We start from the raw sequence: 11,935 nt of genomic DNA, 5'->3' as shown, positions 1-11,935 counted from the left end.
ATCAGCTACCTTTTAATTATATTCTATTTGATTATTGATTATTATTAATTTTTGCAGTAATGATTGAATGTTGATCACCAAACAGCAAAAATTATATAACAAGCCTACTGTATACTATTTCCACGAAGATAAATACTAGAATACAGCACTCCAACTTAACCAAGGTAATGCAACTATAGCCTGTAAAAACTATAAGAAAAATCGCATGCTTCTGTGAGCCGATACATCCTTTATTCCTGTCTAGAAACAGCAATTGCTTGAACTAGTAGATCTAGCTCCAAAGTTTAATAAATATCCTAGTAAATTGAGCACAAAAATTAGTCGCCTTTAGTTTTAGGCCTCATGCACCCACATAAGGTGCCTGTTATCTTGCGTCTGCGTCCATCTTTCCTCCCGTAGAGATAATCTCGCAGAAGGACTCGAGATGCTTTATCTGGAAATCTAGTTCTTCTGTTCTCGTATTCTTCCTCAAGTTTCAGCAAGACATATTGGATCTTCTGAAACTCCAGCTCTAACCTTCCAATCTTTTCCGAACTTCTCTGCGCCTGTTCGGAGATCTTTCTCCTGCTGATGCATCCAGTATGTTCCTGTCCAGTAGCTATAACATCAGATGATAAAACGCGATCTCCTGCTTTCTTTGTGTAATTGCTGTTGACATCAATCAGCTCATGGACAGCTCTCTCAGTCTCCTCTAACTGCACTTTGATCGTATTGAATTCAATACTCACTGGTCGCTTACACTTTTCAGATCCTTCCATCTTCCTCTTCAACTCTACTATGCTTGTTTTAAGAAGTGACAGCCTTTGAGCATCAGAAGCAAGCATGTCGAGCACCTTTCTGCTCCACTCTTGCTCGGAATTTAGAGCTCTTTCAGATATCTCAAGCTTGTCAATGGCCAACTCTTTTTCTGCTGCTAGTTCAGAAGAAGGGTACCCACTCTTCACTTCCACCACAGCCTCTATATCATGCTCACCTGCAACTGATGATGACTTTCCGCTCTTTCTGTTGAAGTCACCTTCAGTTGTTTCCCATAGTTGAAGCATTTGATCATCAAGGTCAGCATTTTCATGTCCATTCATACTAAATAGACTATCAGTGTTACAATATGATGAAGACTTAGATGCCTGATCAAGTTCAATATCTTTCATCATCTGTCCATTCTTTACTTTGCAGTTTTCAGCATCATCATCTTGAAGATTATCATATTTATTTAGTTCCTTGACTTGTTTGCCTAAGCCACCATCTGCTTTAAGCTCTTCAATTTCATTCTTGGTGGTCTCTGGTTCAGCAATGGAATTATACAGTTCACGCTCCAAGAGAATCCTGGTATCTACTATCAAGTTTTCCAGTGCTTCAACTTTGGCAATTGATTTCTGCAACTCAAGAGCTCCTAACAGCTCAGGGGCTTGATCGTCGTTTTGCATACTGCTTTCTTCATGCTGATGAAGCACCAGAGATGTATCCTGAAAAGGCACCAGATAGAAGTTTTAGGGAGAGAAAAAATGTACAATGGTTCAGACTTGTATGAGGACAAAACACGACCAGAGTAAAAGATCTATCTTATTTTGAATGGCATCTCTTGCATTGATTGTGTCTTGTGTTTCAGACCGGAAGGATCCGAGTGGAAAATCTTCTGCTTGCTATGGTGTAATCCTCTAATTTAGGATCACCAACCAGTACCTAAGTTCCCCGAGATGATATTATAATAGTACCTAAGAAGATAAGAAAGCAAGAATAGATATTACCTTTTTGCTTTTCAACCTCTGAAGCTTTAACAGTGAAACAGTGTGTAGTTCAAGAGAAGCAATGTGATCCCGTAGTAGCTTTGTGAAGGGAAGATATGCATTCAAGTCAGCCTTCAATTTTATGTTTTTTTCCTCCATGTCAAAAAGCATTTTCTTCAAGTCATCTAAATATTCATCTCTTAATATGATTTCCCTCCTCAGCATCTCTCTTTGGATTGCACCATTTACCATATTACTCTCACCTTCTATTATGAGCTCAAATATCTTTTCTTCCAACACCGCAGCATTAATTGTAGAAACCATAACTTCAGTTAGCAAGATAGCAATTTCCCTTTCACATTGTTCGACCTCATCTCTTCTGTTATGCAGTTCACAATGCAGATGCTCTTCTTTGCTTAGAAGAACACTAACCTCTTTCAGCAATCTACCGTTTTCTCCTTGCATCATCTCATTTGCTTGATGAAGACGCACAATCTCAGTATCCTTCTTCGCATTCCCTTCAGATAATGTGGAAATGGTATTTTCTTGCTCTTTTATTGTCAATTCAGCTCTCTTGATATCCAGTTGAAGGGCCTCCTGGATTTTGCATATTTCCAAGTTCTTTTCTTGTATAAACTGAATCTTATTGTCTGCTTCTGCAAGCTCCATGTCCTTTTGTATCAGCAGTGCCCTTCCACCTTCAATTTCAAGGTTCAACTCATTTCTACTGGTGTTCAAATCATTCTCTAAAATCTGCAAGCGAGCCCTGAGCTCCTCCAAGTAGGCAACAGACTCCTTGAGGTGCATATTTTCTACTTCTAGTACTCCCATTTTTGCCTTCAGTTCTGTGACCTCATAGTCAAGTTCATTCTTGGCCAAGTGAAGAGATTCCATCTCATCATTCATCAACTTTAAATTTGACGTTCTGTCATTATGAAGACTCCTGAAGTACAAATAAAGGTGATCCAGCATCATGCTCTCTCTCATGATAATGCTGTTTTCCTTTTTCAGAATATCACATTCCTCGTTCAGGAGCAGAAAATCTTTCAGTGTTGATTGATTTTTCTTAATCAAGTTGTTAACTTCATCTTGTGATTTCCGGTAAGCTTCTTCTGACTTAGATAAGCCTCTGCTAAGAACTTCCATCTCGGTCTTCAACATTTCTTCACTCTGGTTGCTCGTTTGCAGTCCTTGCCTAAGTTGATCATTCAACTCCAAGAGTTCATGATACTTGCTTTGCAAAGCTGATAGTTCTTCAAATCTGGTCTCAAGTTCTCGCTCAAGAAAACAATATTCTGCTTTTAGATCTGCCACATCCAGTCCTATTTGCCGTAGAAGGGTGGTAAGAACTGATACCTCAAGATCCAGATAATGATTTGTATCCTCAGTGTCTGCAATTGAAATTAGAATATTTCTGATTTCATACAAAATACACTGCAATAGGACTTCGGCATTGATTCTATCTGAAGTTTCCAACTCCTTGTTGATGTTAAGTGTCTTTGAAAGCTGATGAATCCCCACTCGTAGCTTCTCATTATGCGCTGACAATGATTCGACCTCTCTTGATTGCAAGAAAACTTCCTGCTTAAGCTCTGAAACTAGCTTCTCTGCAAGTTCAGATGTGTTTATATGCTTCTGACATTCTTTCAAAAGAATCAAAATTTTCTCCTTCATTTCATGCACATTTGTTTCTAAGATAAATATGCTGAGAAAAGCATTCATGCTTTTTAACTGCTCCTCATCAAGCTCCTCCTTCATTAGCCGTTTTTCTTCTTGCAGAAAGTGAATCTGGTTCTCTAAAGAGAGCAGCTTCATCTCATGCGACTGGACGACAGTTGCATGCTCTTGATTCTTTAAATGCAATCGATCTTGCAACTCCTTGGCTTGATTTTGTGTGAGATCTTTCTCCCATGATAGGCATGAGTGCTTCTCTTCTAGCTCTACATGTCTTCTCTCCAGGTCTTTTAGAATGCTTGTGATGTTTTCAACCTGAAACCAACTTGTAAATCAGGATTTATCCGATGGCATAAAAGCATAATCCAGTAGAAGACTGATTGGAATGTCACTTCACCAGATGATAGATATATAAAAGCTAAAACTGGTCAATAAAAGATCTGATTTAAGAAATCTGAATAAAGAGGACCCTAGGTTGTAAAGTGGAGGACCAAGGGGAGAGTGTATCTTGAAAGATTACCTGCAAGACGATATCTTCCTTCTCACCAAGAAGACTAGAGTTACAAGTTAGGAGAGACTGGCAGTATTCATCAGAATTTTGTAACTTTGCTCTCAGACTCTCGCGTTCCACACTCATGTCAGATAATGTGTTTTCCAAGAAAGAATTTTGCTCTGATATCCTATCAATAGTCTGAGCACAGATCTCTAACTGAGAAGCAAGATCAGCCTTTTCAGAAATATGTGTCGAAATCTCAACATTAAGAGAGTTATTTATAGTTTCCAGCATTTCTTTCTTCTCTCTCAGTGCTTCTAGTTCAACATTTGCATCTAAAAGAGAAATTTCCAAGACTGTATTCCTTTTAGAAATTTCCTCCATATTTTTCAACTTTTCTGAAAGAAAGTCTTTCTCAATAGCATACTTCTTGCAAACCTCCTTCAGCTCGGCACTCCCATTCTGCAACTCCTCCACTAACACCTGGAGGTTCTCTGTGTTTTTCATTACTGTCTCCATTTGCTCTGTTAATTCTTGGTGCTTGTTTTCCAGATCATTTCTCTCTCCCTTCTCACAGTTCAGGTCTTGCTGAAGAGCTTCCATTTCTGTTGTATACAATTCCACTTCATTTTCAAGTTTCTCCTTCATCCCCGTCAACAAATTAATTTCAGTATTGAGATCCTTTATCATCATAGCAGAAGAAAGATTTTGCTCATGTAGGATGTTAGTTTCCTCCTCAAGCTTGCAGACTATTTCCTCCAGATCAACGTTATGCTGTTGCACCTCATTCAACTTTCCAGCCCAATTGCAGATCTCCAAATCCAACCTCTTCACATCTTCCTGAGACTGGGAATGCAGCTTCTCAATAGAGAGAAGAGCCACATCAGCCTCCATGCGTTTCTTGCACTCACCTTCTAAGTTAATCTGGAGTTTTTCCATTTCTTCCTGCTTTTGCTCAAGTTCTTGTTGTCCTATCTTTAGTTTCTGTTCTAACATGTTCAACTCCACCTTTAGGGTATTATTGAGTTGTTCAGCTTCTTTTAGCTTCTCGACTTCTCTTGCAGTATCATCAGAGAGCTTCTTAAAGTCATTCTGTCTGTTAATAAGTTGCAACTCCATATTAGAGCATCTGTCAACAGACTGTTGATATTGAAGCAAAGCTGCATCTTTCTCAGAGTTCAAAAGTGAGAGCATGTCCCTTAAGTTTTGTATTTCACTTTCAGCTTTATGAGCACGCCCAGATTCTGATATTATCTGTTCTTTCAGGATAATCTGGACTTTTTCCATCTCTTCCTGCTTTTGTTCAAGTTCTTGTTGTCCTATCATTACTTTCTGTTCTAACATATCCAACTCCAATTTTAGGCTTTCATTGAGTTGTTCAGCTTTTTTAAATTTCTCGACTTCTCTTGCTGTCTCATCAGAGAACTTCTTAAAATCATTCTGAATGTTAATAAGTTGCAATTCCATATTAGAGCATCTCTCAACGGATTGCTGATATTGAAGCAAAGCTGCATCTTTCTCTGAGTTCAAAAGTGACACAATGCCCCGTAAGTTTTGAATCTCACTTTCAGCTTTATCAGCACGCCCAGATTCTGACATGATCTGTTCTTTCAGGATAACCTTGACCTTTTCCATCTCTTCCTGCTTTTGTTCAAGTTCTTGTTGTCCTATCATTACTTTCTGTTCTAACATGTCCAACTCCAATTTTAGGCTTTCATTGAGTTGTTCAGCTTTTTTAAATTTCTCGACTTCTCTTGCTGTCTCATCAGAGAACTTCTTAAAATCATTCTGAATGTTAATAAGTTGCAATTCCATATTAGAGCATCTCTCAACGGATTGCTGATATTGAAGCAAAGCTGCATCTTTCTCTGAGTTCAAAAGTGACACAATGCCCTGTAAGTTTTGAATCTCACTTTCAGCTTTATCAGCACGCCCAGATTCTGACATGATCTGTTCTTTCAGGATAACCTTGAACTTTTCCATCTCTTCCTGCTTTTGTTCAAGTTCTTGTTGTCGCATCATTACATTCTGTTCTAACATGCCCAGCTCTGACTTTAGGCTTTCATTGAGTTGTTCAGCTTCTTTTAGCTTCTCCACTTTTCTTGCTGTATCATCAGTGAGCTTCTTAAAGTCATTCTGTGTGTTAAGAAGCTGTGATTCAGTATTAGACAATCTCTCAACAGATAGCTGGTATTGAAGAAAAACTGCATCTTTCTCAGAATTCAGTAGTGAGAGGGTGTCCTTTAAGCGTTGTATTTCACTTTCAGCTTTATCAGCATGCTCACATTCTGATATTATCTGATCCTTCAGGGTAATCTGGAGTATTTCCATCTCTTCCTGCTTTTGGTCAAGTTCTTGTTGTCCTATCTTTACTTTCTGTTCTAACATGTACAACTCCATTTTTAGGTTGTTGTTGAGTTGTTCAGCTTCTTTCAGCTTCTCAGCTTCTTTTGCCTTATCATCTGTGAGCTTCATAAGATCATTCTGTGTATTGTGAAGTTTTACTTCCATATTAGACAATCTCTCAACAGATAGCTGGCATTCAAGAAAAGTTGCATCTTTCTCGGACTTCAAAATTGAGAGTGCGCCCTTCAAGCTTTGGATTTCACTTTCAGCTTTATCAGCACGCTCACGTTCTGATATTATTTGATCTTTCAGGGTAATATGGAGTCTTTCCATCTCTTCCTGCTTTTGATTGAGTTCTTGTTGTCCTATCTTTACTTTCTGTTCTAACATGTCCAACTCCGATTTTAGGCTGTTGTTGAGTTGCTCAGCTTCTTTCAGCTTCTCAACTTTGTTAAGAAGTTGCACTTCCATATTAGACAATCTCTCAACAGATAGCTGATATTGAAGAAAAGATGCATCTTTCTCAGAATTCATTAGTGAGAGGCTGTCCTTTAAGTTTTGTATTTCACTTTCAGCTTTTTTAACATTCTCAGATTCTGATATTATCTGATCTTTCAGGGTAATCTGGAGCCTTTCCATCTCTTCCTGCTTTTGGTCGAGTTCTTGTTTTCCCATCTTTACTTTCTGTTCTAACATGTCCAACTCCGCCTTTAGGCTGTTATTGAGTTGTTCAGCTTCTTTCAGTTTCTCAACTTCTCTTCCTGTTTCATCTGCAAGCTTCTTAAGGTCATTCTGTGTGTTAATAAGTTGCAATTCCACATTAGACAATCTGTCAACAGATTGCTGATATTGAAGTAAAGCCGCATCTTTCTCAGAGTTCAAAAGTAACTGGATGTCCTTTAAGCTTTCGATTTCATCTTCAGCTTTATTAGCACGCTCAGATTCTGACATCATCTTATCTTTCATGTGTTGGCTCTCTGTTGATAGACGAGATACTTCTTGTTGTAGACGCCTAATCTCATTATTAACTTCCTCTTTCTCTTTAAGGACTTGCTTCTGGAGGTCTTTGGACTCCAAAGAAGATACATTTATCTCTTCCTCTTTAAAATTGAGACCTTTCCTAACTCCACCTTCAGATAAGTTTCCGCCTGAGAACATTGCGTTCAACTGCTTCAAACCTTTCCTGCTTGACAAGGCATCACTTTCTTCAGAGTATCCCCCATTCCTTTTAATGGCATGGAACTGTGAGGACAATACTAATGCATCATCAGGGTCAAAAATTGCACGAATGGTTGGGGCCATTTCAGGAGTGTGAGGTTCCTCCTCGATGCCAGAAGAACTGGATGGTGATTCATCAGGCAATAGTAAAGGGATTTGGTTAGGAAATGCTTCTGCCATCGTTCGATGAGCCTGACGAAGCGCTCCAGTTGCATGATCATATCTTTCTGCTAAAGCACGGTATGCTCGGTAGAATTCTTCCACCAATTTCATAAGTTCGGGGCGTTTCTTGTAGTACATTTCTGCTCTTCTTGCAAAGGAATCAGCATCTTCTTCTATGAGCTTGATCATTGCTTTAACCTTCATGTCCATATCTGTCACAGGAAAGCACATCTTTTAGTTCCTTTGTTTTTTTCTTTTTTGGTGAGAAGGATCTTTTAGTTCCATTAAGAGACTGATCCGTAACATAAAATTACTGCAATATCTACTATCACAAAGTCATTCTAAGTACACTGAAAATTCAGGCCAATTCAGGGAGATAATGATAAAGAATGTTATAAAGATTCACTTGTATCATATAAAAATAACATCAATAACTGAAACATACACTAGAATGCCACTCAACGATGGTGATAGAAAGAATTCTATTCTGGTGAAAACTGGTTATACATTACCCTTTTGGGTCACAGACACCCCAGACTCTATCTCTGTCTTTTTTTGTTACATTCTAGTTTCTATACGAGTATTGAAACTATGTCAATGAGTACATCCAAATTCCAAACATGATGAACATCAGTGAGTCGTGTACAGGGGGAGCTGTTGAGCATATAAAGTTTGTTTCTTTACGGAACATAATCATTCTCCCATGGCATGTCCTATGTAGGTGTTTACCCCAACTTGTACTGGATACACCTAACACCAATGGCAACTTTTGCAAACAACCTTTCCTAGTTGCGTGGCATGTTATTTTTCCTAGTTGCTTTTCCCAAGTAAAAGAGAGTGTCATTTCATTTGGGGAGGAGAATGCAAGTATGCAATCCACCCATAAAAATTTGCATTTGATTGGTTAACTTATAGAAGATTTTTAGAGGCTCAATAACATGAAAGTCATTCAAACTTCAATCCAATCCCTCCATTGTAAGACCACTTAGGATAAAAAGACAGACCTGTAAGATTGTCCTGAAGCCACTTAGAATTCTTTGCATTGATATGGCTGCCCAACCACCATGAGGACAGTCTTCTTGATTCAGGGTGTGACAAAGTTGCCATGATTTTAAAAGAGCAAACCAAAATAATCTAATTTGGATGAGAGAACTGGAGCTAATTAAGAACTAGATCCAAGCCAGAAGGAGAACTGAAGAGACCTTTGTGCCACATAATTAATATAGCAAACTTGGAGCACTCAATATTTTGAGCAATACACCCTCACTTAGAACAGCAACCTATGAAATCACATTTACAAATCCATCAGAATATGTAACCAACTGTATTGCTTTTCTGCAAAGCAAAACAATCTAGAGTCAGGTAACAAGATACAGGCAGAAGTTAAATTAGTTCGACTACTTGCTTAAGAATAAGTAAATTTACAGGAATCAGTCACATCCAAATAATATTTTCAAAACCTTGATACAGGAGACCAGATACAAACTAACAAAAACCTGCTTGAATGCCAAAAGGAATGAAAAATAATTAATCTAATAAATGGAGACAATTAGAAAAAGAAGAATAAAATAAGAGAGGCAAGGAATTTCCCCTTTACTTTTGAAATTTTAATGGAATTACTTGGTCAGCATACTGGTCAGAATAACATTAATCTGTTGAACTTTTAACTATTTTATCAATGTCAGTACCAAAAGTAGTAGATAAATAGTAGGCCTATCAGATAATATTTTGGCCCTTTTAACTTGTCCTGTTTTCTCTTTTGTATCTCCTTTAATTTTGGAATCACTTTCATCAAAACTGTGAAGAAAATTTGACTATTGCATTGGTACTTCCAAAACACACATTATCACTGGAAGTGTAGTAGTGGCATAAAGGAACTCGTAATGATATGGTTCTCTGGGATGGATTTAGAATTTAGAAACTTAGATCATACCAAGAGGTAAACGAATAAAAGATATCTTGGAATATAGTGGGGCAAAAGGACCTACCAGGTATTTGGCAGTGAAGTTCGACAGAAATTGTACTGAGGGATTCAAATCTGTCTCAAATTCCCATCAATATCAAAAGAAAAACCTACCGCAATCAAGAGTAAACGTAAGAACAAAAGATGTGAACTAACTAAGAAAGGGACAATATCCGGTAAAAAGATCACTGGTAGTATCTTAAAAATCAAACCTGAGAGCTAGATCCACCAGTTCAGTTTTCATTAACACCTCTACTTCCATGTGCCAAAACAAAGAAAAGAAACTAAATACCTGCAAATACAGCGCCCCTGCAAAACAAATTTAGACAAAGAACACAGAGAAATGAATTTATTCGCAACTGGAATGAAAAAAGAGACCTACTTCTGTTGGATTTAAAAACTACACGAGAGAAAAGATCAATTGCCAGGAGCCAAAAGAAGAGATCAGAAAGCAGAAAACACTACTGAATCTTACCGCCAATATGGATGATGGATCCCAACTACCCATTTAAGTCCGTAATGAACCAACCGACAACCTAGAATATCAAAAGAGTGGTCTTTGTTATAGAACTAGTAGCCCGCATTACAACAAGCAAACAAGCCAAATCAGAGAAGATTTGAATCCCAAGTTCGAGACAAAGAACGATACTTAAGAACGCAAGAACATAAGAAGATTGCAGAAGAACACAGAAGATCGCATAATATGACAAGATTCTCACAAAGAACATGATAAAGATTGAAACTTTATTAGGGAGCAGAAGCCTACCATCAGCCCAAAAAAATGTAGTGGGTTCTCACTAGTAGCAGTGATGATATTAGATCTCTAGCTCCCTTTTTTTTCACCCACTCTCACCCCATTTCGTAACTCTCACTCACTCTCCCTCTTACTTGTTTTACATTCCTTTTTCGTACTGCCAAGAGGAAAGCAAAGGCTGCAACCAAACAGGAAAAGGGTATCCATACGACAAGACAGCGAAAGGAGAAATCTTAGGTTTGCGAGTGGATTTTATTTAGAGGGTATCGGGGTTAATGCCAACTTGCCGAGAGTAAGGGAAATTTTATCCAGCCCTCTACTGGCGACATTGATATGGCCAAGAGAGAGATGCTTCTTTCTATGGGAGGACTCAGGACTGGCCTGGCCTAGCCTGGATGAATGTGCAAAGGACTCGAGTCTCCAATGTTATATTTCATTTACTTTTAATGCCATTGGTTTGGATTCCCAAGGTTCTAATGTTTCTCTTATTCCCTCTCTGCTTCCATATTATATCAAATAATTAAAGACTAAAAAATGGCATCTTTGTAACTCTGATTCCAATTCTTGGGCATTTAGTAGGTAAAGCTAGTGCGCGGACTTTGGTGGAATTCTTATAGGTGGGCGGTGGCGCCGGCCCCACTAGGTCGGGAAGCTGATGTGTACATACTCTCCTCCTATGTACCTCTACACTTCCTTGCTGTTTCTCAGATAGGATTTGATACTTAAAATACTCTTTTTATCAAGTTATTATCGATGCATCTGTTGGACAGTTAATGGAACTGCTGAAGTTGAATATTGTGAGCATAATAATGTCACTTCTTCTTCTTCTTCTTCTTCTTTCCTTCCTTTTAATTATTATCAGAAGAGACATTTATATTGGGGCCTCACATGTGCTCCTACTGCATATTCACATGGCTCACACCTCTGTCTACCATATGATGCTTAAGGATGAGAATTAATCACACTCTTACATACATGATAATTAAACTTAAACATCTCACATCCAATCCAAGACAAGAGTGACAGGTTCTCTGATTAACAAAGAACAAATCCATCAGTTTTCATCACCAGGTGACAATTATTTTATTTTATTTTTTTCCTTTTTCTTTTTTCCTCCAGGTGATCAAGACAAAGAAGGTTAGCTTTATGTCACTTGAAACAGACGGGGGCCTTGAATTATAGCAAACAACAGCAGCATTTGGAATTTGGAAGTAATTGGCACAGGGATTAGGAAATTTGAGGTTGTCTACTCTAACTTTGCAATTGAAATTTAATGCATTCGTATAGAAGTTGATGTCCTTTACAGCAACGCGTACCAAATTTTATGCTCCATCTGGTAGAATGAAGACAGAAGAACAGCTCATTTGACAACAACAAGGAAGAAATATCACATTTTTATTGGGTATTCAAGGGGACTGAATTATTTATGTGCTAGAACTATAAGATGCCAACACTTCTTTTATTGTCGGCTCCTTGTCTTGTAGCTATATATCAACATTTGCACCTACAAATCTTTATATCAACCTCCAAAGTCCAAAGTGCAAGAATTGCAAGTAAGAGATAGAGGAACTATTATTTTAATGTCAAGATCGTATTCATTA

At 38.1% G+C, this 11,935-nt stretch overlaps 1 protein-coding gene across 2 annotated transcripts; it reads right to left on the bottom strand.

Annotated features, from left to right (window-relative positions):
* Positions 1-165: 165 nt before the first annotated feature.
* LOC140773500 (protein NETWORKED 1D-like) lies at positions 166-10,617 on the bottom strand. 2 transcript variants are annotated; one of them, XM_073116098.1, is made up of 8 exons: positions 10,347-10,617; positions 10,056-10,116; positions 9,793-9,889; positions 9,606-9,690; positions 8,622-8,952; positions 3,919-7,829; positions 1,746-3,713; positions 166-1,463 (listed from the first exon to the last, which is right to left on the bottom strand). In XM_073116098.1, the coding sequence occupies exons 5-8, from the start codon at positions 8,722-8,724 to the stop codon at positions 318-320; spliced, it is 7,128 nt and encodes a 2,375-aa protein (XP_072972199.1). In that variant the 5' UTR covers positions 8,725-8,952; positions 9,606-9,690; positions 9,793-9,889; positions 10,056-10,116; positions 10,347-10,617; the 3' UTR covers positions 166-317. The 2 variants fall into 2 exon arrangements, with proteins under 2 accessions (XP_072972199.1, XP_072972198.1); XM_073116097.1 differs by having other exon boundaries at positions 8,622-8,897.
* Positions 10,618-11,935: the final 1,318 nt, after the last annotated feature.

The sequence above is a fragment of the Typha angustifolia genome, chromosome 13 (assembly GCF_048772165.1).
Source record: "Typha angustifolia cultivar Huaian chromosome 13, ASM4877216v1, whole genome shotgun sequence".
Lineage (NCBI taxonomy): Eukaryota > Viridiplantae > Streptophyta > Magnoliopsida > Poales > Typhaceae > Typha > Typha angustifolia.
Note: the sequence above shows the minus strand (reverse complement) of the source record. Positions and strands in the feature narration are given on the sequence as shown.

What these genes read in the sequence shown, in the direction of transcription:
- LOC140773500 (XM_073116098.1), bottom strand. Translation starts at nt 8,724, where the DNA reads ATGGCAACTTTGTCACACCCTGAATCAAGAAGACTGTCCTCATGGTGG. An exon ending in GCTTCAGGACAATCTTACAG is followed by an intron (nt 7,830 to 8,621) that starts GTCTGTCTTTTT and finishes TTCCTGTGACAG; the next exon opens with ATATGGACATGAAGGTTAAA. An exon ending in AGGAAGATATCGTCTTGCAG is followed by an intron (nt 3,714 to 3,918) that starts GTAATCTTTCAA and finishes AGTTGGTTTCAG; the next exon opens with GTTGAAAACATCACAAGCAT.